General features: G+C 31.6%; 1 protein-coding gene across 1 annotated transcript in view; it reads right to left on the bottom strand.

Annotated features, from left to right (window-relative positions):
- The window catches only part of LOC118189186 (degenerin del-1-like), a 93,526-nt gene that overhangs the window by 46,308 nt on the left and 19,833 nt on the right, over nucleotides 1–27,385 (bottom strand). Inside the window, exons 4-8 of the mRNA XM_085810919.1 lie at nucleotides 24,284–24,502; nucleotides 19,395–19,534; nucleotides 18,967–19,229; nucleotides 11,414–11,600; nucleotides 4,610–4,728 (exon numbers count right to left, since the gene is read on the bottom strand). Coding sequence (XP_085667045.1) covers nucleotides 4,610–4,728; nucleotides 11,414–11,600; nucleotides 18,967–19,229; nucleotides 19,395–19,534; nucleotides 24,284–24,502 — 928 coding nt within the window. The remainder of the gene's footprint in view (nucleotides 1–4,609; nucleotides 4,729–11,413; nucleotides 11,601–18,966; nucleotides 19,230–19,394; nucleotides 19,535–24,283; nucleotides 24,503–27,385) is intronic.

The following is a 27,385-nucleotide window of genomic DNA, read 5'->3' as shown; positions in this document are numbered from 1 at the left end:
TAATTCACACGAGTTGTCTTTTGATTATTTATTGAAAACAGTAACAACATGATTGAAACAAAATATGAAATATCATACGCGGCACAGTGCCGGATCTATACATGTTAGCACATCCTCGTTCCTGCGTGTTCTAACTGTATTCCCCCCCTCCCCCGCCTCAGGAAAAGCAAACTTCAGTTTATCCCTTTAGGGAATTTTAGTTGGAACACCTTATTAATTAAACCAATATCTTGCCAATGATTTTTAAAGATACGGAATTTGATGCAAATTTTCTTAAGTTCATACCAGCGTCTTGAAGAATTTTAACTGCATCAGTTGATAATGAAAAAAATTTCGTCAACGGAGTCTGCTCCATGGATAAGATCATCAACCTATAAGGACTTATTTAACATGTCAACAGCTTTGCTATATTTCTTTTCATAACTTTTAATATGACGTTTGATAGTGGCAGGCAAAATAAACGGACTTGTTGTCATCCCAAATGGCACTCGGCACATTCGGAAAACCTTAAAGACTAAACTATTGTCACTATTGTCGGAAGAATGATCAAACCACAAGAACCTTAAGAAATTTCTATCTTCACTATCAATTTGAATTTGGTGAAAACCCTTCTCTATGTCTGCGCAAAATGCAACTTTATATACGCGAAATTTTAAAATTATATCCAACAGATTAGGATTTAAATTAAGGCCTGACATCAAACATTTATTTAACGATTTAGCTCCTTCAGACCTAGAGGTGAGGCCCTCATAAACTATTCTTATTCTTCTTGTTACTTTTCATTCACGTATAACGGGGTTATGAGGCACATTATAACAGTTAGGTTCATTTTCAACAAACTTACATTGTTCAATAATCCCTTTTTCAACTTATTCTCTAATTATATTATCATATTCATTATATAGGAAATCATTTCCCTTTAATTTAAGCTTTAGTCCTAGAAATCGTTGTTTAGCAACGAAAAAATTATCAGCGAGTTGTGATTTATTGTCCTTCCAAAAGAGTTTTGTTTCGTTCCTGCCGTTATTAAATTTCAAACTGTTGCTGAAATGCTTAATAGTATTCAAATCAGTTGCCGAAAATGTTTTATTTTCATTTTCGATTTCTATTGAATCCAATTTCCAAAATGACTGCAAGTCAAATGTATTTCCTTCAGCAGTAGATAAAACAACGCATTAATTCGAGTATTATTATTTTTTACTTTACCCATCACTGTGTATCCAAATATCGTCGGTACTATAAAAAAACCATCATTTATCATTGAAATACTTCCTGTTTGTATATACCAAAAATGCTCCACGCCAAGCAGAATATTTATGTTCTCATTAACGGGACTTGTATCCGAAAGTTCCAAACCCTTTTTGTCATAAATTCTTTAATGTTTTGACATTGATGATATTAATTCTATCACAATAGCTTCTACAACAAGCGCAGCGATCACCATTTTTATTTTTTATTTTTAGACTATATACAACAAATTCTTGCGAGTTACCGCGCTGATTTCCAAACGAATAAATGATTAGACATTTTTTTCTAATGACTTGCAATTCTAAATCGTGCGCTAACTTGTGGTGATTCACTACCTGAATCAATTAATAATCTTACGATTCTCGATTTATTTTTGCTTTGAGCAATAACAGAATATGTCTGTAAAAGCACACTATTTTCAGTATTACAGTGGGAAGAGTCTAGGACACTAGAGTATTACAGTGGGAAGTAGATACTAAAGTTTTATTTTGCGTATCTGCAGATTTAACATCTTCCTTTTCTTTCGATTTCAAACGGCAGAAAAGTTTATTATGATTTTTCTCGTTACAATTTTCGCATGGTTGTATTTTTGACCTGCAATCCGATGACAGATCTGATTTTAGAAAGCATCTGTAACAACGATCTTCACCTTTTAATTTGTTTCGTTTTTGCACGTCGGAAAATTTCAAACATCTGGCAGATGTATGTTCGTTTGATTTGCAGAATATGCAAAACACTTTTACCGATGTGTTAAAAGCAGAGGCTTGTGATTTAGGATTGTTATAATGAGTGTTTTTAGTTCTAAATGACGGCTGATTTCGAATAATTTGTTCCGCTGTTTTTAAACTTCGCGAGTTATTTATGGACGACAACGGCTGCGCGACACTCGACGTCATTTTTTATGAGCTCAGCAAGTCCGTTTATTTCGTAATCCTCTTTAGAAGTGCGTTTTCTTTGAAACTCTAATGGCAAATCTTGTGGAAGTAATTTTAATATTATCGAATTTAACAAATGTCCATAACTGCCACTTGTTACGTTAAGCGAGTTACGTTACGTTACGTTACGTTAAATTTCTTGTGCTTATTTCAAGCTGATCATAAAGTTTACGCAATACATAAATATTGTTTGAATTTTTAACAAGTTTCAGATTCAATAACGTGTTCATGTGGCTGTTTATGACTAAATGTTTTCTTCCAAATCTTTCTTTAAGCAACATTAAACAACTATCATAGTTATCTTCAGTCAAACAGAGACCAGAATCACAATTATAAGCTTGTCCAACAAGCAAAGATTTTAAGTATGTAAATTTTTCGACTTTCTTTGCAGTTGGATTCTTATGAATCGAATTTTAAAATGCATTAAAAAATTCTAGCCACTTACTAGAATCACCAGAAAACTTTTCTAGTGTCAGTTTAGGAAGTTTTATGGACACATTAGGAACATTCGAAACAACATTATGTGCGCTATTATCATCATTATTTGTTCTGGCACAACTTTTTTCATAATTTTTAATACAATTAGAAATTTTCAATTTACTACAAATGAATTTTTCATTATAGTCTTCATTTATGTTTACTTCCTTTTCATATTCATTCATATCAGTAATATGAGTATCAATCTCTTTATCAAGCTACTTTAAGGAATCATGCTTGTTATTTAAAATCTCTAAAAATTCATTCAATTCCAGGATATTTTGTTCATTTAGATCAGAAATCGAAAGCAAATGTTCAGCTTTAGTCAAAGTTTTTGTTACTGAAGCTGAAGCTGAAGCTTTTGTTACTGAAGAACGTTTCGATTTCAACTTTTCAATAGACATTCTTAACTATTTTCCAGAGATTGATAAGCTTTCATGCAAATAAATCCAAATTCTTACCGTTCAATAGGTAATTCCCCTTTTCCCAGGTTTCGGCACCAAAAATATAGTGTATGATGAGTCATAATGTCAAGTTTTTCAAGATCAGGTTAGGAGAGCATTAAATTGACGATCAACACTTCAGAATTTCACAGAACACAGAAATCACATTTATTAACGATAGAACTTAAATATATAATATATTACTTCCGCATATAGCGGCCATGAAAACGTAATCAAGCATAAAAAAAATAAGGCATGAGTCATTCTTTTTGTTCAAGCGTCAAGTAGAATATTTTTTGTTCGACGCGCAGCAAGAGCACCATCTATCTACCAAAAGACGGAACACATGCTTTTGTACAAATGCAAGCTACATCTAATTTTTCTCGTATTCAGCATCAAAATATTCAGATTTGGCGTCTATAAAAGCAGTGCAAATTTTATCATCTAGTTCAGCCAAACCTCTAGTAATTCTCTCTAAAGAAGAAAATTAAATTTCAATTCAATCGCATTTTAAATCTGTTTCATTTAAAGACCCTATTAACGAATTATAAAGCTTTGTGAACGTTGCTCTAACAGGTGCTCTTCTTTAATAATATTTTCCATATTAATAAAATCTTATATCAATAAATTCAATATTAACAAATTCTCTGACACTTATCTTTAAACATCACGTCCGGTTCACCACAATATTCAGAATGGATAGATTGTTAATCTACTTTCTCCTTAGAATTTTTATTTACGAACTTATTCTTTAAAACCAAAATTAATTCTAACATAAATAGGGATGGCAATTGCATCAAGAAAATTATTTCGTTACACTTGTTACCAGATCTGCTTTATGGCTACCTAATGGGGGAATAATTACGTGACAATATCCAGGTATGCACAAAAATTCACTCCAGCTGAAGATGTGGATTAGCTGACACAAAGAAAAACTTTGGAAAGGAAAAATAAATAATGTGTGTTAAAAATTGTATACTTTTTTAATTATATTGAAAGATATTTTTATGAGTAGTTCTATCTGCAGCATCGCTGCCATTGCAGTTTGATTATCCACAAGCTAGAGCTTTTGAACGGTGATTGCATATGCAAATACCGAGTTCTAAATTTTTAGTAATTGATCAAATGTAGTTTGTTTGTGGGGAGCAGACCTTCCTTCTGACCACAAGTGGCCCTATGGCTTAAGTAGGCTGTCTCAGTTATAGGTAGAAACACAGCAAAAGCACAAATAGAATTCTCACAGTTGGGATCCCAAGATTATCAGAAGAAGTATAATCTTCTGATAAAGTTGACGGAAATGCTAAGAAAAAATACTGTATAACTGAAATACGTTACTCATAATTAAAAATAAATAACAAATGGATAAATGATTCGAATAAAAAGGTACTGAAATCTTCAGAATTAAATAATTTAAACGTACTCTCAAATTAGCCACAGTATAAAAGGATTTGAAAACGAAATCAAGCTTATTAAATGCTCAGTTTCACAGATTAAATTTATACTAACCACTATGTCCTCCGTGGTTGTAAATCTCTAATGGCATTTCTGAATCTTCGTTTTTCATTTGTAAGAAATTGAACATGTAACATTTTCCATATTTGGGGTGGTACAGAACAGTGAAGTTCCTGTGGAAAAAAATAAATAGAAAAACTTAAGCTTTCTATCACTGAAACAAAAATAACACATTTCTTAGAAAACTTATGAAATGTTAAATATTTTTTCACATTTTTCTTGACTTTTATCGGATATGTTATCGTTTAATGATCCCAAATCTTTCAGTATTCTTCTGATCTTTCATTTAAAATAATTGAATTATTCTCACATCGATAAGCTGTGATTCGCATCCTCAATCTGTTAAGAAAACAGCTTTCAGAATACGAAAATCAAAATTTGTCAGATGGCATATTCATTTATCTGTTTTAAATTTCCAGTTTTACGAATGATTTTTCTCGAGACTGAGGGATCCCGAAATTTAAAAAGCAAAAGTTATTGAGAATTGAGACTCGAGGATTTTCTAGCAGATCCTTAAGATTTCTTGCAAGTGGATCCTCGAATACGATCGCTGCGTACGTACGTAAATTATTTGAGCAGAGATCGTTTAAAAAATTGTTTTGCAATGAAAATGGGGGTAAGATGTGTACAGATTCAGAAGGATTCAGATACAGATTCAGGCATAGTACCATGATGCTTGGTGACTGGTGATCTTGCAGCTAAATAGTAACACTTCATATTACATTAATTTTAAAATAACAAAAAGGATTCATTTATGAGAGTAGCAAAGAAAATTTGTAGGTCTGGGAACGCGGAATGAAGAAAGGTAAGTCCTGTGTTTTGTGCTGCAGGTATGGTACGGATGATGGTGCAACAAATTTAAACTACAAATAGCATTTCGTCCGAAATAATTGTATTCATATCTCAGCAGGAAACTGACGTTAAACTATAATGATAGTTTTGTATTTTTTCAGATAAGTTTACCGTCTCAAAACTAAAAATTTCTAAATAAGGATTTTAAATTATGTTCCAATATGTTTCTCGCCACATAAAAACTACAAGTTTGCGTTTCAGGCAGAAAAAACCCTTTGTTTCACTGTTTTAATCATTTTAACAAACTCTATCGTGGAGACGAAAGGTTGGCTGTGATGAACAACCTAACAGTCATTTGCTGACTGCAAAAACGCAAGAAATGTGAAGAGAATACACAGTATGATTGAAAAGGACAAGATACTGACGTTTAATAAAAATTCATGGATGTGTGTGCATTAGCAAAAGTCAACTTCAAATGATCTAGTAAGGTTATCTCTAATTGTTTGGAATCTTTTTGCACATGGGTCCTCCACAAGCTGATGACGGCATCAAAGCAGGCACGCGTAGATTTTGATATGAAAATGCTTGGAAGATTTTATGAAGGGAACTCTGATGATATATATGACTTCGTAACAGTTAGAGAAACATTTGTGTACTGCTATTACATTCATAGCAAAAAGCAGTCGCCGTAATATATCTTTCCAGATGAAATTTACCAGTAAAAATTAAGATGGATCACAATGTACGCAAACTATTGGTACGATCTTCGGTCGGACCAGGCATGTTATTTCAGTAACAATAGAGAGGCATTATGCCATCGTTTCCCAGTGACACATTAGCTGTGTATTTAATAATCATCGAACAATAGACTCCTGGTAAAACGGCCACAAAATCAAATCATTGCACACCATGATAATATCCCAAGCAATTGCAGAACATACAGAAACATTTCATCAAACATATGTTTTGTCTAGACTACAGCCCAGACATTGTCCCTTACCACTGTTCCTTCTCTATTGTCATAATGGTCTGAGAAAGGATTGGATTGGATTATTCAATTATGGCAAAGCACACGAGGGCTATCTGCCTAAAGGGAGGGATGGGATGCCTTCGTGGAGGACTTTCTAAGAGAAACTGGCTCGTATACACGTTACACATGGGGAAAACCCCGAAAACGACCATGCAGCCAGCCCGTTCGCGGGATTAGAACCTCAGACCGAACTACCAGTGTTCAGCGTCTTTACCGCTCGGCCGCTGGTGGGCGGTCTGAGAAAGGACCTACCCACGTTAAACCCGTTGTTTTCAGGAAAGATTTAAGTGTATGCCAAAGTGCATACGCTTAAATCTTTCCTGAAAACAAGTGAACTATAATGTAGCATATTTGGAGAAAATACAATGTGCATTATTCGAGCCTGCTATGTGGCATTTCTGGCTTCTAAAAGTTTTTAGTGTTTCTTGCTCAGTTCCGGATTTACGTATAAGTTGCACAAGCTGTAGCTTAGGGACCCACTTTCTTGGGGCCACCCCCAAAAATTGTACCATATTCCAAATAAAAAAATTACTCATATCCCTCATAAAAGGGCCCATATCTCAAATAGCTTAGGATTTCATCAAATCTAAATCCGGTCCTGTTCCTGCTTACTAAAATCTGTTAGTGGGATGGACTTTCGGTTGTTTGTTTATACTTTGCTTATTTCCAAGTCATTTTTGGTTTTCCTAATAACTTTCAGAACATTTTAGCTAAGACACTGATCGTGCTCCCCAGCCAGAGATGCAAGCAAGATATTTTTTTTCATCCAGTAAATACTATTTGCTTTGAAAATTGTATTTGTCTCAGAAAATGTTGATGCACTTTCAGCTTTCGATTTACTGAGTGAATTTCCTTTATGTTAATTAACCAGTTATTTCTCTCTTTCTATCATTTTTTGTCCCATGTCTCTTTCCGTTTTCCCGCCAGAATGTAAATTTAGGTCGCATCTATTTAATGTTAGGGTTTTAGAAATTTTAAAACAAAGCGTGTTCTGCCTCTCGTGGCCGTGTTACCTACTGCTGTCTCAAATAAGAGTTCTTGTCTTTTGCTTTGCATTATAACTGCAGCCGATAGTTGAATTCCATGCTCGTTAAATTCTGAACCAACTTCGCGTTAAATTTATCGTGTGGCCTTCGGCTACTATTTTCTTTAAATTTTACATTTGACTTTCTGTTGTTTTAAGTTATCTCTCCACTAGTGGTTGGTTGAGTTGTAAGCACAAGTTTGAGTTCTTATTTAGTTTTAATGAAGGATCTTTTACACCCTTCCCAAGTTCCTGTTGTTATTTGAGACTTAGCGATTTGTCGCTTAAGGTCTACTAACAGTTTAGACACTTTCGATGAAAGCTAAGCGAACGAAACTGTACACTGGCGTAACAGGACAAACTGCGGTGAAAACATGTTCGAAACAGCAGTGTAACTATTCATGTCAGCTACATTTAACTCATTCCATGAAAACTGGAAACAGTTTCAGTTTTCGTAGCAAAAGCATAATCAAATATAATAGAAATTTGCTTTGATGGCTTTCAGCGTTTTATTTGGGTAATCTTCCAAATTATATAAAAAATGACTCGATGTATTACTGCAAAAAACTTCTGATTGCAGTGCAGATCGTTGCATATCGCAATCATTATGTACCGAAATTTGCGTCATATAAAATACTATATTATTGCAAAATAGAATTAAAATTCACGTTACTAAACAAATATAAGTAAATTTCTGATAATTCACAAAGAGCATCATTATCGAAATATTATTCTTTTTTTAAATGCAAAAAGGAAAAATAACAGTATATTGCTTCTTCTACGTGTGTTTGGCCTTGAAAATTGTACGTGTTTAGCATCTTTTCATTAAAAGTGTTAAGAAATACTTTCGGACTCAAGATTATTCCTATCCTATTGTCGCTGATATCATTTAAAATTTCACTGTATTGCTTACGGTCATTACATCTTATTAGAAAGTCCTTCACGAAAGCATCCCTCCCTTTAGGTAGATAGCCCTCGTGTGATTTGCCGTAATTAAATAAAGCAAACCAAACCAAACCATTACATCTTATTTCTCTGGAAAACTAATTTTTCCAAGTTCATGTTATAATCTTCGAAATGTATTTTATTTCATATCATCCGTTTTAAATAATTATGGGTTGACTTTGATAGTCTTTCCTGTTCCATCTGATATCGATCATTTTTCACAGTTACATGGTTGTCTAACCACGTATTCAAGAAGCGGGTGAAATAATACAAAACATTTTTTTTTTTAATTTTCAACTTTTGAGTAGCAGAATCACGGAGTAATAATAAAAAATGAAACACAAACGCTGAACATTCACAGAGGTTTCCAAAAACAGAAGATTTTTGGAAATATCACATGAAAGCGACTTTTTTAAGGGCAAATGCATCAAAATATTAGATGGAGTATTACTACACATTCAGTATGACTGTATCTATGGTCATAATACAATGACTTTCTTATATGCAGAAAGTACTTTCTTTCAAGGAAAAGCAGTATTATACATTCGACAACAGCGATTAGTGCTCGTGACAACAAAAGAATTTCTATTGTAGAAAAAGGGGGATATTTCTTTGCAGAAAACATGAGCAATGTCACGTTAACTCAGAATATCTATTTGTTGGACTGTTGAGCAAACTGATAGATATTTAGATATACAGAGATATTTCAATACATACACGTCATCGTCAGACCGTTCAATGTAAAAATTAAATATTCAGTTATTTAAAATGGGAAAAAAAAGAATTCAACTTTCCAGTATTCCAAAAAAGAATATGATTTGAGAAATGTTAAGGAAAGAAATACAATGTATTAATTAAGAATTTATCAGTAACATATACAAAATGTAAAAATTTTGATTACTTCAAAGCAGATTTAATGAAACACTAAGAAAGTGTTTACGACAAAATTGGAAAGTTCTGCTTTTGCGATCTACATATGTATTCAGTTTTCTGTATCATCTATAAGGATTCAACAGTCGTGTTTATTTTTATTTTATATCTTTCCGAAAATATAGGGTGATTATAATTAAAATTCCACTTTCAAATGGTCATAAAAGGAAAGCTATTGTACCAAATGTTATCAGACTTGGTAATCGTGTAAAGGAGGTCATGGGAATTTATTTCCCGCAAAAAACAGTTTAAAATCTCACCAAGGGGAAATGGCGCTGTATGCAATATTCTTAAACGAAATAAGGGTCGGAATTTAACTTAACCTTTCGTTACACGGGTTTAACATGTTGTATACCCTTAAGAAACATTGACTTAAACAAAATTACCATTTAAGGGCGTTAAAGGCGATAAACGTCGAGTGCGCCATCCATGTAACGAAGAAATTCGTCTATGAAAACCACAAATTAGCGATTAGAAAATGTGAGATAGCAAATCACTCGCAAAAGTGTGCGCATTCCGGAAATCGTTTTCGTACAAATTGCTAATTTGTAATTTTTGAAGTCTGAATTCACCCCTCAAGACATGAGGATATCGGTTTAAAATTTTTTAGTTGTTTCTAAAACGAAACTGTTTGTGGAGTGATGCTAAACATCAGTGGCTTGTAATTCGTTTACGGGAGGAAGAAGCAAATGATTAATGCAAATAATCTAAACAATTTGGCGTAGTTGAAAGATGCGATACACCAACACGTCCGTAACATTCCTCCTGATATGCTAAGAGCTGCTGTTGAGAATGCCAGTAATACGATTTAACTTGCTTTCGGAAAATGGTGGACGCCACATTGAACATGCTTTGTAGCACGTTTCAGAAACGATTAACAGAGGTCTTCATGTCTTATTTCGTTTAACAATATTGCATGCAGCGCCATTTTCTCCCAGTGGTGAGTTTTTCAAATTTTATTTATTATTTTTTTCTTTTTTCGTGGAAAATAAATTCCCATGACCTTCTTTACAAGATTACCAAGTTTGATAACATTTGGTCCAGTAGTTTTCCATTTATAAGCATTTCAAAGTGGAACTTCAATTATAACCACCCTGTACTTTAACATTCGAAGTTAAAAGCCCTTTCTTACTTCCTGACCGAATAAAGATTCGATTCTGCATTTAGTTATTTAAAAAGTGTATTTAGCTTTGTTTTAGCATCTCATTTTCTTTTTATTTTCTCATTTCTGCTCAATTTTACCAGAAAATGTAAATTAGGCATAATATAGTTGAATGATAACGAAACAGCTTTCGCAGACACGCCCATCTATTACACTCCAAACAATGTGCGTACCAGATACATAAGAGTAGTTTTTTAATCTGAAGTTTGCACTTTTGTAAAGTTAATTATTGTTTGTATTTTAATTTATATACAAAAGCAATATTTATTTGATTTTAATTTTATGTAGTTTTTTTTTTTTCAATGATCTACCAGAAAAAGATAAAAATCTTTTAATTTTGTATTCTTATTTATTTATTACTAGCTTTTAAAGTAAAGGTAAAATCTTCTTGTAGCTCATTAATTTCTAACTACTTTATAATAGAGTTACGTATGAGGCGTCTTTAGGTTCAACTAGAACCCTATAGGGTATTTCTCCCGCCTTCCTACCGTGCCTTCGTGGTGTAGTGGTTCTGCACGCTGGGGCGGTATTCCAGAGGTCCGTGGTTCGATCGCTTGCTTCCAAAAATACGTAATGTCTCTACAGTGGCGCCCGAACTAAAAGGGTGTTGAATGAGGATTCTCCTCACCCAGAATTTGGCGATTGGGTCTTCTAAAAACCCCAGTCGCCCTTTAAAAAGGGAGATTATATAAGGTATTTCTCCCCTCTTCCTACCGTGCCTTCGTGGTGTAGTGGTTCTGAACGCTGGGCCGGTATTTCAGAGCTCCGTGGTTCGATTCCCGGCGAAGGCGGTTGCTCATTTTTCATCTCTCTTGCTTCCAAAAATACCTAATGTCTCTACAACCCTCAAACTGAATTTAAAAACACAAATGAATCTGCGCGTTTAACTGCATCTAAACAATATAAATATCTTACTTTCTATAACACGTCCGTTGCTCGAAGCTGCAGGCTATGACTAAGTTGTCAAAACTGACACCATAATCAAACAAATCATCTGTAGTAGGAAGCAAGTCTTCTTCAATATCTGAAAGGTCATACAACGCTTTTCGAATCAACTGTACAATACCGCGTACTTCCGTATCATTAATGTAATCCAAGTAATCTGAAAATAAAAAATAAACTATGAAAATTGAGATTGTTTCTCATTAACATTTCTACTGGAAATATTGCTGAAGTAATAAGAAATTATAAACCGAAACACAAATAAATTATATAAAAATTACCTTTCAAATTCCGATACTTTAGTTAAATACACTAAAAAAATAAAAACTTATCTAATTCTTGGTTGTATACGATTAGAAATAAAATGCTTTTTCTTAAACAATTGTTAATATTTAATCAAACTTCTCGCAGGAAATTTAACTGAATTCAATGTAATCATTCATACATACGTATATTCTACCTATATTACAACTTCGATTGTTCCTTGAAATTATGTCAATGGATTAAACCAGTTCGCATAGAGCCGCTCCATGATTTTGGATTTAGTTTTACGTATGACCAAGGACATTATAATAACTAAAAAATCAATTTATACATTTGGCGCATTTATCTAGAAGGATTCTACTTAAAAAACTATTACACGTAACTTTTTCATGTATGTTTTAGTTTATAGAATGCAGAAAATTTATAAAAGAGAAAAAATCGCCTCTTAACATAGCGAAATTATTCCCCCTAATTAGTGTAGCAAGTACACGCGAGGAGATCATTTTTTGAGGCTTTTCGATCTGTTTGATGGCACAGATTTCTGTCCAATTTAAGTATTTGTTTGATTAGAAATCACTCTCATTATTAGTACCACCATGTTTAAAAGCATGGTGGTACTAATAATGAGGGATTAAAAAGTTTGATTTAAATATAAATTGTTATTAGCAATTACTCGATAGGTAATAAAATCTAATGATTAATGATTCTTTGAAAACCGCCAAAATGTAGTCATTCCAAAAACCCTTTATTAGAATAGTTATATTTCGATCTTTCCGATGGTGCAAAGATTGAAATTTGACGATGATTAGTTTGACTTTGAAACTCTTCCTGTTGATTATTATATTCGTACGTGTGAAAGTGTTATAATCATTTTATCTGTAAAACGAGATAATATTTGTTTTTGTCACATTTTGCGTCTTCCCAGATGAGGCTTTTTTTAAATTTGTCCTAGTTCAGCCTCTTTCGATGAGGTAGGTAAGAGAGGTTCAAATTTCAGCCTTTCTTTTCAGGATCAATGGTAAATATGGAAACTCGAAGTTAGAGTGATATATACATCAAATCATGTCACAGTATCGCTCTGTCCTTTCATCTTCGTGTTCAGCGACTGTTTTGATGCATTATTAATGTCACTGGCATCATACCTAATGCCGGACTTCAAAATTTGCTTTATTTGATTACAATTTAATGCTGTTATTTTTAAACATGGTCAAGACTATTTGCAAAGAATAATCAAGGCTTAAGAATTATAAGAACTCTATTAAATGAAAATTCTAAACGCAAGCGAAAAATGAGACTTTTTGAGGATTAAGCTAGCATTAATTTTAATTTGAAATGCAGTGCTCAAAAGATTATTCAAAATCTAGATATTACTATAATTTTAATAGAAGATTCGTTAGTCCATTGTTCGGCTAAAAGAAGTGTTTTCCTCTCGCCTTAAGAAACTTCCCTTTTTTTATTTTATTTGTTTTTCGCTCAATTATTTTCAGAATTGTTTAAAGTACGTAAAGTTTTTTTTAAATTTCTACACAGGAATTAGTTCTCATTAATAGATATTCAATGGCCAACAAGCAAACGTGTTATTTAATGTGGATTCACTAAAGGCTCTGATACTCTCACAATACAATTTTAAGATATGATGTGTTTTGGTCTTGCTGTAGTTATTTATAAAAATACAATTCCAGGCTATAAGAAAGGAATGGATTTAAAACAATGAATTTTCTTAAATAAGCGAGTATATCAATTCATTATCCTCTTTTCTTGAGCAACTTTACCTCTCCTCATCAACCATAGTGAAGGGGTAATAGAGACAAAAATTGAAATGAGATCAGTTTTGATGTTCAACCCAGAATACCTGCAGAAAAACCGAAAATGCCTGTAATGGTACTACTTTTATCGCCCCCCCTAGAAATTCTCAAGTGTGAGAAGCTAGAATGGAACATCACGAAAAAATTAATTTTACGGTTGAATTGATAAATATTACGTAATAAACGATTCCATACCAAGTGCAGAATATATGGCATTAGGATCATCATTTATTAATTAAAACAATTCTCCATATATTAATAAAAATTACGAAGTGGACATATTATAAGTTATATAATGTAGGTAAATTATTAAAACAAAATTAACCTGAAGCCGATTGTCAAGGCATTTATCATAAGTAACCTATAAGTTGACATTCACTTGGGGTTCACAAATATGTTACAAGTGTGAGAAGATGCAGTAAATCTAGATAGCTTTTAAGTTAGTCTGAAGGTGACCGACAAGGCCCTGATCATTATTAAACTATAGGTTAACAATCACTTATACGTATAACAAACATGTCAGAAGGGTGAGAAAGGTGCACTAAATTTAGACAGAATTTAAATCTAAATTAAACCGAAAGTTATCGGGGTCCATAAAAAGCTGCTGATCACCTGTGATCTTCAGAGAAAGAAACTACAGAACTAGTTTTGAGAGATCAACACAGAGGTCACCGGTGTTATTTAATTTAGATAAAATCTTAGACTAAAACTAATCGATATGCATACTTGTCCATCAAGGATGGTGGTAACTGACAGGCCATGCATTATAAGATGCTATGATGTTAAAATGCATTAAATTTAATACACCATCAAATGACGTCTGGTTTACCAGCTCGGCTGAATTTAACCGTTCCATGCAACGACCGCAGAAGAAAATTTTGTGTTAAAATCTTACAATATTTAGTTAACTAGTTCTAAGAATTTATTAATATAATTTTATTCGAATCATTTCCATATAAATATAAATGAATAATTCCATACTTTGTGCTGCAACGTTTGAAAAATTAAAAATTTATTGCTAATAATAAAAACTTTCTCTCTCATTGGCAGGATCTCAACAGTTGGCATAGTAGATAACAAAACTGATTACTGGAAATTCATTCAGGGTTTCGTACTTAGTACTTCTCCCGTTATGTATCCTAAATACGAGTTAATTTCCTTAGAAATCTCTCCATGAAGGCATTCCTCCTAATGTCTACATGCATCATTTGCTTAGCCATCAATTACATTGATGCAATCATCATGCCAACCAACTAACCTCTCGGTATTTTTATTCTGAACTTAAAACTTTTGCAATTTATTCCTCTGCAAAATGTTAACAATAGAAAACCTTCTACAGTATTTTTCTCCTGATAATTTTCAATGACTCAGTACGTAATATAACCATATTTCTGGAATTTTTTTTTTCAGTATTACTATATCAGTTTATCATATAGCTCTATTCACAATATATTTTTCTGTTAAATTACAGTATGCTTAACAGTGAATTGTTTTTATCTTATGAGATTTAAGAACTACATTTATGTATATTTCTAAAAATGCAAGTAAAGTTATTTCAGTTCCCAATGTCGTTTTTCTTAAATTTGGAATATAAAAATTTCGATGTGATTCTTTTATAGAACTTGATAATTACTCCCCTATCAAAAATGATGCATGTTATTTCTACCGTAAAACTAGTATTAATTTTTTCATCGAGTTCTACGTACTCAAACTTCCTGAACGTTTTCATGCATACGCATTTAAAACTACAATATTCAATAAAACTTGGTTCTTTTAAAAAAAATTATTTATCTATGTCTCATAAGTTATTTTTCCCGCCTTCTTAGCGAGCCTTCGTGGTGTAGTGGTCTGCACGCTCAGGGCGTAATTAAGAGGTCCGCGGTTCGATTCCCGGCGAAGGCGTTGCATATTTTTCATCTTGCCTGCTTCCTAAAAATACCTAATGTCTGTACATTCTTTATAGTTGAAATACTCTCATGTATCTGTTCAACGTGGTCAAAATAATCAAAACAGAATTTCAGTCTTTACAAATAGATAAAAATAAAATCTTTCAATTAAAAAGATTTCGAAATTAATTCCAAAATAATTTTACAAGTTTTAGTAGTTTTTCATTTATTTAGTTATCGTACATTTGTTGACAACGGTGTGTTTTTAAATCAAAAAATTTAATCCTTTATGATTAGCAGCCTCATGGCTTAATAGATAATGAACTCAAACTTTTAAGTCAAACGACTATTTAAATGTTGAAGATAAATGGAATAAGGTTAGATTAGGTTTTTTGAATGTCAAAGTATAGGGCATCATCACATTGTAACATCTCCAAAAGTTTGTTCCAGTAAAATAATATGTGGTAAATCTAAAATTATGTTCATTAAAATCTAATTCTGAATGGAATTTATTCGCCAAAAATTCCTTTGTTTCCTTCAAAATGTTGCAAATACTTAATATTAAGAGAAATAAAATAATAGACCTTTGCATAAAATTGATAATTACAATAGCTTCAGGTACCGGTTTGATAACATTATCCCTTGCCGGCAGGTGATAATGCGAACACAAAGCTCAGTTCCGTCCACCTATTCTAGAAATGCACCCTGTGAAGAAACTGCAAAAAATACTGGAAAGATCAGGAATAAACGCTGATTGTGGTATCGGAATTTTGAAACCGAAACTCAAAAACTCGGAAATAAAATGTCAAGCATAGGCAAGCATATCGATGAAATATAAAGAAACAGTGCATTATATGCTTTATAAATTACTCAATACTCAATATGCACTGCTCGATGTTGTTTGACATTGTAATTTAATTTGATAGAAAGAATTTACACATTCTTGTTCTGCATCGCCTAGCTGTTAGAATGCTTTAGAATCCAAATAGTCAAACCGAATCTAAAATAAATACATTCTATGTAATTTGTAACAAAATTTGTACAAAATCGATACCAAATGAAAAAAAAAATCAAGAAATTACCAAAATATTTTTAATGTGTTTTTGCAGAATTTGAAGATTCAAAGAATGTTATGGAATTATGCAAGTGAAATAATAGAGAATGTTTACTTCAACGATTTTGATGTTGAAGAACTAGGTAATGAGCCGATATAATTTATTTTAATGACTCAAAAACAAAATTTGCAAAGCCTGAATAGATCATAAAAACTAACAACATTGCGTCTTCTCTTCCTAACATAAGGTACTGTTATGATTACTTAGCTACAGTGTCTCACAAAAGTGATGGGACACTTGTGCTTTACGAAAGGAAACTGTAGTAAAATAAATTAAAAAAACATGTAAAACTTTTTTGTGGGTGTGTTTCATACTTAAATTTAGTAACAATTATTACATAACATACATTTTCTCAAAATATTAAAATAGTAATTTAATAAAAATACAATTGTTTAGAACGGAGCAAAAAATGACTCACATAAGTGATGGGACACTTACTTTTCCATCAAATATTTATCCAAAAATTTTACTTCTTAAAATGTTTTAATATTTTGTTGAATTTCCTTTTACTTTTAAAACGTGATTTAATCTTCTTGGGATGGATTCGACTAATTTTTTTGTGATTTCTGGTATGATTTTAATCCATTCTTCTTGAAGCAATAATTTTAATTGTTGTTTTGAAGAAATGGTGTGTTTGCGAATTCTTGATTCCAATTCTTGCCAAATATTCTCTATGGAATTTAAGTCTGGAGATTGTGGTGGTGTTTTTATTATTTCAGGACAGTTATACAGCAGCCAGAGTCTAACGTTCAAAAGCAGTGTGCTTGGGGTCATTGTCCTGGTAGAATTTAAAATCGTTATGAAGGGTCAATTTTCGTGCTGAAGATTTCAAATTTTGATTTAAAATGTCAATATACTTGTACTGATCCATTATACTGTCAATAAAAACAAGATTACCAACTCCAGCGGACGACATACACCCCCATACCATAACTCCTCCTCCACCATGTTTTGTTGGCACCAAGTTCTGTTTGCGAAATTCTTTCCTGGGTTTTCTCTACACCAAGATTCTACAGTCAGAACCAAATATATTAAATTTACTCTCATCAGCAAATATAACTTCATTCCAGTAATAAGAGTTCTTATTTATGTTGGATTTTGCGAAAGCCAGTCTGAGTTTTCTATTCTTTTCACTTACGAAGAATTTTTTCCTGGCTGCTCTACTGTGATATCCAGCAGATCGAATTACTTTTCTAATAGTCTCAGGATTAACAATTATTCCATATAATGCTTGTAAATCAGCAGCAACTTTAGGAGCACTCATTCTTCGATTTTTTTTACATATTTTGAACAATAATTCGCTTTATTCCATTGGATAGCTTTGATGGTCAGCCAGGTCTTCTTTTATCCTGAATCATATGATTCTTTTATATCGTTTAATGATATTGAAAACGGTTGAATGACTCATGTTAACTGTTTCAGCAGTTTCTCTAATAGACTTTTCACGTTCAATATGCAAATTAATAACTAATTTTCGAATTTCAGGCAAAGTTACTTTTCGTTTAGCATTCATGGCTGCACAGAGCTAAAAAACACAAAAATTCCAAAACAAACTGGAGAGAAAGACTGCAGACGATTTTATAAATTATTGCTAATTGCTTTTGAGTAAAAATAAAAACCCCAAAAAATATTTTTATTGTAGTACGTAGTAGTATCTAATGGTGTCCCATCACTTATGTGAGCCATTTTTTGCTACGTTCTAAACAATTGTATTTTTATTAAATTATTATTTTAATATTTTGAGAAAATGTATGTTATGTAATAATTGTAACTAAATTTAAGTATAAAACACACCCACAAAAAACTTTTACATGTATTTTTAATTTATTTTATTACAGTTTCCTTTTGTAAAGCACAAGTGTCCCATCACTTTTGTGAGACACTGTATAAAAGTCATACAATAGGGAGCTATGCTTGCTGTTGAAAAAGATATGCTCGAATGGCTACATTGGGAAAATAATACTGATCAGTTTCTTTTCAATACAAAATTCCGAAAACGAAAGCTAAGTTTTTCGAAAGCTGATTAATGGCTATAATTATATATACTTTTTATGTTTTTCATTTTATTGCAGAAACTTTTATATTATACGATTATCGTTATATTAGTGTTTGTAGTCTTTATTATTAATAAACTTTTTTAATGAAATTACTTAAGCTTTCATGAGGAGCAACTCAGTCAGTTTAAAATTCTATCTAGGGTCCGCTAGACAGAATTCGAGGCTAGACGTTCGAGCCAAATACGAACTGAACAAACTATTTGAATCCGGCATTGCAAAATGTGACGACAATTCGAAGGAATATTTTTAAAAAAACGTCGGAAAAGCTGAAAGGTTGCACTACGTATACTTTTTTCTTCATTTCTGGATCTAATTACGTATTTATTTTATGGTATTCCTTAAGATAGTGATCCAGCCTTTAGAATAATTAAATATGAAAAATATGTGCTTAATCATTACCATCTGATAAAGGATGCGACGGAAAGCTCTTATACGCATCTTCGTTAGAGCAAAAGCATCCCTCTGAGTAAGAAGGATCAGAACTGCAAGTATGGTAAGTACGGTTTTTGCAGAAAACAGGAGAGCAAATGCAATGCGTAGCGTTTTCTCCTATACAGAATTCGGTTAAACATGGATTTGGGACACAAGTACATCTTTCGCTGAACCATGACCACATACATAATGCATTTATATAACATTTGTCTCGTAAATCTGAGTTAGACCTGAAACATAAAAATATTTTATTGGCATAAAGAATAGAAAAGTAATTCAGAATGCTGCAGAATTCAGACCAATGAGAAAAACACTTCGAAATATTTAAATATTTCCAAATATTTTAAACAACTATGCAGTTAATAAATATGAAAATTTATAAAAGTGTAGCTCACGATGTTGTTTGAATATTCTGCAGCATTTCTTTCAGCTTCGCTAATTTATGAATGGAAGTTTTTTCCATGTTTTGATTTAGAATAGGATTTAATGAACAAAGAGTGACAGCGGGAAACATCATTTCTGTCCAGATGTCTTCCTAAAATCGAAAACGAAATTAAAATTACATCACATTTTTATATTTTCAAAGCATATGTAATTATATAATATCAACGTATGTACTATAGTAATTAATATTTTCAATTTACCATTAACATGCATGTTATTTGTGTTGTTAAAATCCTCTTTTCACTTTATGAACTCGGTAAAATCACATATTCTGTTAGAAAAATATCGATATTAATTTCTAACGAATGTTAATTTCACTGCATTAACCTGAAACATAAAGTTCGTAAACATAACTTTCATAAAGCGTTAAATTAAAATATGAAAACCGATAAGAAATAATCAACATTTATGGCGGCCGAATTCAACAACAAACCGCCCGCAATCTGTCATAAATGTTCTTATTTTATGTCTCACAAGGTGTTTAAATTATCTTTCAAATTAAAACAACAAAATCGTAACAGTAGAATAATGTGACAGCAAACTAGTATGTTATCTTTATTTTATTTTTAATAATATCTACTACATAGATGATTTATTTATGTTTTATTTATGAGATATTTTTAATATATCTAATTAATAATTTTTATAAGTGTGTTGGTTCATATCAGGAAAATTAATAAGAAGTATTTCTAATTCCAAGTAAAAGAAAATCTTTCTTACGCTGCTTAAACAAACAGTTTTTAAACTTGCGGCACTATAGGAGATATTAATAAAATAAAAAATAAAGAAAATTTGAAAGCTTTTCAGATTTTAAATTAAGCCCAAAAGAGCATTTTTATTAAATATCATATTCTTCACACTTAAAGCACATAAAATTTAGTTCAAAAGCAATATCTCAACAGCAAAACAGCATATCTTTGGAATTTCCGATACATAGTCTCCCGCGCTGGAGAAAACAATGTTTTTTTTTTTTTTTTTTTTTTTTTTTTTTTTTTTTTTTTCGTACAGCATTGCCATTGCTCGCTTTGAAATCATTGTGTTTATTGATAAAAAATCGTTAAAAATTCATTTTTATTATTTAAATTAATTCGTTTACAAAATTTGAAATAGATAATAAAACAAATTCGAAATTCAAAATTCGGGCTTCCAAGTAGCCCGTGTTAGGTTGGAGGACTACGTTATTCAAAATTTGATGGTTCTAGGTACCATTGTATTTTCACAATTCGAGAAACATTCATGCATTAACGCAGCTTATTCATTATTTAATTTATTTAAATACAATACATGGCGATAATATTTCGTGGCAACAGTTTGAAAAGTGAACCAACGCAGAAAGTGAAACGACGCAAAATTCCACTTTGAGACTAATAGCCCTTTGGGTCCAACGTCGTCTGTGGGCTAAAAATTAGTGTTCTTATTTAATTTATTTATTTATACTGATTTTGAATTTCCGCAGCTGAATGCCGCCTTCTCAGGAATAAAACAATAATTAATGTACGTTATTTTACCCGATACAAAATGTGCTACGTGATCTTTCGATGTCGCATTTAGAGAAATCCAGTAATTGAAATAATCTTTTACACATTTTTATACTGAAAACATGCATATTTAAATTTATATAAAGCCTTAAAAATAAGGCGAAATTATATAATTCTGTTATTTTCATCTACGACTGCTAAAGAAAATTATAGCAATAACATCTTAATTTTTACGAAAGACTACACGGATTTGCAAAATATGTACGAGACGAATTTTATTGTGACTTATTTACAAGATCCGAGTTAGTTACATTGTTAAATAACTTTCGGGTAAATATTTTTCTGTTCATTGAAGAAATAAAAAAGTGGCTTTAAATAATTTATTACTTTCAGCTGAATTTGTGATATTTTTGTAGCCAAATATCTTGGACACAAGTTTAGAAGCAGAATTCAGGTTAAGTGGAAAACTATATTTTTGTTTAAAATAATTTCTTCATTGAAATTTTAAATATACTTAAAAAGAAAAAATTTTAAAACAAAACTATTTCCATTTCTTAAATATTTTTAACTAGCGGAAGTACCCGATGCCAGTTAAGTTAGATTGAGAGTAAGACAACGATACCGCTGTAATCCTTCTTTAATAACAATGCAAAAAATACGATTCATAATCATACATTTTCAGTCTGATACGATATGGAACCCACATAAAAAATTTCGATAGAAAAATAAACTAATTCTCTCTCATTATATCAGTAACAATGGCACGCAGTTTGCAATGATTTTGTCTTTCTAATCAAGTGGTCGTAAAAGCTCAAGTTCCATGCAATATTTCACCAATATTCAATTTTAGTCGGTTGAATGGGGTAAAAAATTGGCCATAATTGATCAGAAGTCAATAACGCAAACAAACAAACACACACACAAATAGGCATTCTTCTTTATATAGAAAGATTTTGTAAAAATTACAAATTTTTGATTAACAAACTCGACGGTTTGAAAGCGAGCAGTAGCAACACTTTTCGAAATAAAGCATTTTTATGTCCAACACGCCAGACTGTTGCCACTCGGAAAAATGAGTGCGAAAATTAGTGTTTTCAAAGTTTTAAATTAATAACTCGGTTGATTAAAGTCGTACGAAGATGGGAATAGTCGATATGGCTTCCCATGGATTTTTCGAATCGGGAATAATGTATATAATGTTTGTCAATACTATTTTTATTTCATTGTAAAACTAATTTTTTTATTAACAACCCGTACGATCTGATAAAGTGAGCAATGGCAACACTTCTCGAAATAAAGTAGATTTTTATCTCTAGCGTGCGAGACTGTCGCCACTCGGAAAAATAAGGACGAAAATTAGCGTTTTCAGAGTTTTAATTAATATTTCTGATTTTAGCTATTCTTTTTTTGGCTTGAAAAAAGTGCACGTCGAACTTTTCCAAGACCCAGAAAAGAACTGTAAAAGTTTGGTGACAGTAGCTATAGTAGTGAGTGAGTTAATCGCGAACAAACAAACACACAAACAGACATTCTTCTTTATACATATAGATTATGCAATTACTGGATGAAGAAAGCCTGCAAATTTTAGACGATTCTTGATCATTCTGTTCTTGTAGCGACCTGATGATCTACATTGTTATCTCTATAACTTTGGCTAATACTTTTAAAAATAAACTGCCAGACGTCAAAATGTATTTTATGCTGAGAGAGAACACATGTTGAAAGTATAATATAAGCATTTATCTGAGAAAGTTAGGATCATTATCAAGAATAAAATATTTTACAAACATCTCAGTAAAAGATATAATTACCACCATATCTTAGTTTATGCATATTGCTAATGGGAGTTTGCAGTTTCTCTTCATAGCATGAAACAGTGTTACTCGGTAGTTTGTAGAGTCATTAAGGTTTTTCGAAGCCAGGAAATTGTGCTCAGAGCTCTCTTCGTGATTCGAGCTCCAGACCTCTCGAATAAGCGTCGAGCGTGTTTCCAGTTCCAGCACGCAGGCATGCAGGAAAGAGGGAGAAACTACTTTGATACTTGGTTGGTTATACTGGCCTGCAGCAGGTAATAGTATTTATTCCCTACTCTTGCCAGTTACTGAAAGAGTCTCATAAGGACCTGACTTGTAATGCATCCGTAAAGTATATTCTGCAGAAGAAGTAAGTATGCTAAGACCCAAGAAATTAGATAGTGAAGATCACATCTTACAAAGTAGATGAACAAAGTACCAAATGAATAATGGTAAACTGATCGGAACATCGCGGCAAAAATATCGCGGACGAAAACATCGCAGAGAAAACAACGCAAGGCAAAAACCTTGTGGTACAAAAACATCGCGGGAGAAAAGAAAGCAAAGAGAAAACATAGCAGTTCTAAAACCATCGTGGTACAAAATATCGTCATCGCAAATAAAGCGGTTCAAAAACTTCGCAGCTTAAAAATATCGTCGTCGAAAACATCGTGGTAAAAAATAAAGTGCCTATAAATCATCGCATGACGATAACATCGCACACATGCCGTTTTCAGGTTTTAAAATCTTTAAATGCATTTTCTCTTAATGATTTGGGAGCGCAAGAAGGAAAGAGATTATTTTTACTTTTATAGTTCATAGTTTTGAATATGATATTTGTTAATCTGATATTGTTTTGGTGGAAATTATATCTTCTTTTGTTTCCGTTTATTCTTAAAGTATCATTAACATTTCTCGCGCTTCCAAATCTTTATGCGAATATGTATTTACGGCTTTTAAAACCCGAAAAACGCAAAACGTTCTAAAGTATTCTGCAAAATGTAAGCATACAGAACAAAATACAGGAAAGTATCAAGTATTTTTGGTAAGTACAGGACATTCATTTTTCAATAATGGCCTTCAAAAGTTTAAAGGTTTCGAAAAACCTTATATAATTTATAACAATTTAAAATAACATCATATTAATATTTTCGCAATACATTATTTCTACATTTGGTTGATGACGTAAAATAGATTTTCGTGTGCTGAAATAGACGCATTCGTTCTAAGCTTTAAAATAGCTTTGTTGACGAAAAGGTCTCTCTGCACAAATTTACTATTTCAAATAGGTATAGACAGAAAGCTAAACTAAACAACTGATGCGTAAATAAACTATAATAGCTTCATACTTATGTTAAAAAATGTTTTTATACATAGCAGAATGTGTTAAGTAGCACTTAGCTTTTCGAAAGCTTAAAGAATTGTCAGGCGAAAAACATATTTCTCTTAAATATTTAAATTACAAAACTAATTTAAGTAGCAGAAAAAAAAATTTTCATAATTCCTATGATGGAAGTACAGTGTTCACATAACAAAATATACAAGGGAGAAAGTAATAATAATTCTTACTTCTCTGATAAGCATCTTCGGGTACTTGAGATAACCTTTAACGACCTTAAATGTCATATATCCCATGAATAGCATTGATATCATCACAGCAATCAACCATAATTTTCTCCTGAATTTTGATTTCGAATTCACCACGTATGACACACCTGCGGCCGAAATTTTCTGAGCCAAGAACTCTTTAGCAAGAGCTTGTAGCGCTTTCTCTTCTTTCGAAGAGTGCTATAAATGATTAAATAAGAAATTCATGAATAATAATGGGTTGTGATACTTACCAAGAAATTTTTATATTTTGGTGTCAAAACACTACCAAAAACGTATCCTTGTAAAGAAATCGGAAAAGTAATCTGAAAAATCTGGGCATATTTCAGTTACGGTCACAGTTGAAACCACAGTCACAGCTGTGATCTTCTGTGCTTGCTTTCTTCTTCTACAGCATGGTAATAAGTATGTAAAGATAATAATAAAATAAAATATGATGCCGTCGTAGTGACATTCTGGTTTAATTTGCAATTATGTTAAACAAGAACTGAAACATGGTTGTTTTAAACTCCTATACTAGTCCTGCAAACTTATGTAATTTACTCTAATTCTTGTTGCTTTAGTATCTCCAACAGCATTGTTGATTATTAGAAGTTTCAACTGATTCACTTGTTTGATAGATCTTTTCTTGTTTGAATGAGAATATGCGCAGAAAGAAGGCCTAGAATAATTAACTTACACAATAGTTAATCTTGTGAAACTTAGCAAAAGTCACGCATTGTTGAGGATTCAGTTATCCACCGTAAATTAGAACTTTAGCTTGGCTTTGTTTGTTTTTTTCCGATTAATATTAAGGCATTTTCTCAGGTCGGCCAGATATCTTTATGTTAGTCGTTGTTCGCCATCCTCATACTTCTCAGTACAATTTATTAACATATATTAATTTTACAGTTATTATTTTTAACGGCAATGAGAAATATTTTAATATTTTTTATTTATAAGTTTTTATTTAAAATTATTAATTCTAAATAAAATTATTAAATATTTTAATATTTTTATTTATAAATTTTTATTTAAAATTATTAAATATTTTAATAATTTTATGTATAATTTTTATTATAATTTTTATGTTTAATTTTTATTATAATTTTTTATTCATAATTTTTATTTATAACCTTTAAAGTAACAGTAAAAAAAATTAAAGTTAAATTAAAACTATTTAATGATTTTTATTACTTCCTTGTACGAAGTAAAAAGGAAGTATTGTAATCGCGAAAAGTTTCAGGCAGCATATTTCAACGAAAATATCCATTTTGACCGCTATCGAATGCAATTTAACGATGTTTTTGCGTGATATCTGTACGTAAGGACAGAATAAAATACTCTTTTCCTTCAAAAAAATTATAAAACTGCTTTAAAATTAATTCTGAAGGGAATTTTTCGTGGCGTCTGTACGAACGTATGTACGTACGTGCGTATGTACGTATGTGCGTGCGTGCGTACGTATCTCGCATAACTCAAAAACGAGTAGCCTCAGAACGTTGAAATTTTGTATATAGGACTGCTATAACATGTAGATGTGCACCTCGTATTTTGGTTGCAATCGGCCGCATCAAACGTATATAAATATATTTATATTTAAATTTAAATTTAAACTTAATAATAAATATATTTTAAATTTAAATTTAAACTTAATAAAAATATAATATAATAATAAATTTAATAAATATATTTATATATATATCCACTCTGTTACCCGGCTCAGTGATCTCAGTTTCTTTACTCTTATATGTTGGTAAATTGTACATTTTTTGCTTTAAAAACGATTGAATTATGTTGTTTTTATCTTCCGGTTAAGGATTTTATGCCTTTAGTAAATCTGTGTGCAATATTTTTAGAATTATCAGCAATTTTAAAGTTGTTTAATTGCCGCTAAGCCTTTTTTAATGGCGGCCATTGATGTTTACATTTGAAACAGGAGACTAGTGGATTTGTTGCCAATCTAGAGAAACTTAGCTTCGCAACAACAAAGATAACGCCTTCATTTATTATTTAAATCATGCTTAATCCGTTCTGGAATTTTTTCGAGGAAATAAGCGTTTAAGATTTACTTCGTAATTTTTAATATAGATATTTTGAGTTTTTATGTATTTTTGCCTTCTCCTAAAGTGAGAACTGAATAAATTAAATGAGAAATAGTCAATCGTCTGTGAAAAACTGTTTCTTTTTTGTTTTGTTTGCTTAATTTCTTTTATACATCATTCTAGCTTTATTAGAGTATTTGAATAGAACATGTGGCAACGATTATATAATTCTATTCCTTAAATGATATAAATTTTGTGCATTATGAGTTATAATATGAACGAAATATATAAGTTAACTGAGTTTCCGTTATAAAATTATTATATAAGTTAACTGTTATATAATTATTAATACTGTTAAGTGAATCTAGCGCCAGAGTGTCGCTATCGTAAACAAATACTAGAGTGAATTTTAAGGAATGCATTTATTCTATGGTGGGTTATGTGCTGTCGGCGAAGTAGATTTAATTCAATCCAATAAGTTTAAATGAAATGCAAGAAAAAATGCGTATAATTTAATATTCCAATATAAGGAAGTCATGTGGTGTACACATCAGATTTGTTTATGATTGAGAAACCACATTAATGATGTTTTGAATCAGAATTTTCCCATATTAAAATATGACAGACTTCTGGCATAATAAATATTATTTTCCGGGTTAGAGAGCTGCTTAATTGTTTTTCACGACAGAAATTATGAATAAAAAATTTCTTAAACAGAAGTATTGTAAGGATCCTAAGTTTTACTGACGTTTATTTTATTTTAAATCTTTACTATCACTTCTTATTTTCTACTTCCGGCCAGAATTAAAATCTTTTAAATTATTTATGCAAATTTGTCTTGCTAACGCCAAGTACTTAAGTTGTGGCTTTTTGCCAAGCAAGAGAGAGGAAGGAGTTATTAGAAGCAGGCCGCTTGCCATAGTAGCTTTACTCGGTTGCTGGTTGCCTTCAAGGCCAGAGGTTTAATCCTCTTGATAATTTTAAACGTATCGTAGTTTTAGCAGCTCTCTGTACTACATACGGCTTTTTTGTTAATTTA

Source organism: Stegodyphus dumicola, chromosome 2 (assembly GCF_044657685.1).
Source record: "Stegodyphus dumicola isolate Sdum_Otavi_A_Nest chromosome 2, ASM4465768v1".
NCBI classification, from domain to species: Eukaryota; Metazoa; Arthropoda; class Arachnida; order Araneae; family Eresidae; genus Stegodyphus; species Stegodyphus dumicola.
This window is presented reverse-complemented; position numbering and strand designations above follow the sequence as displayed.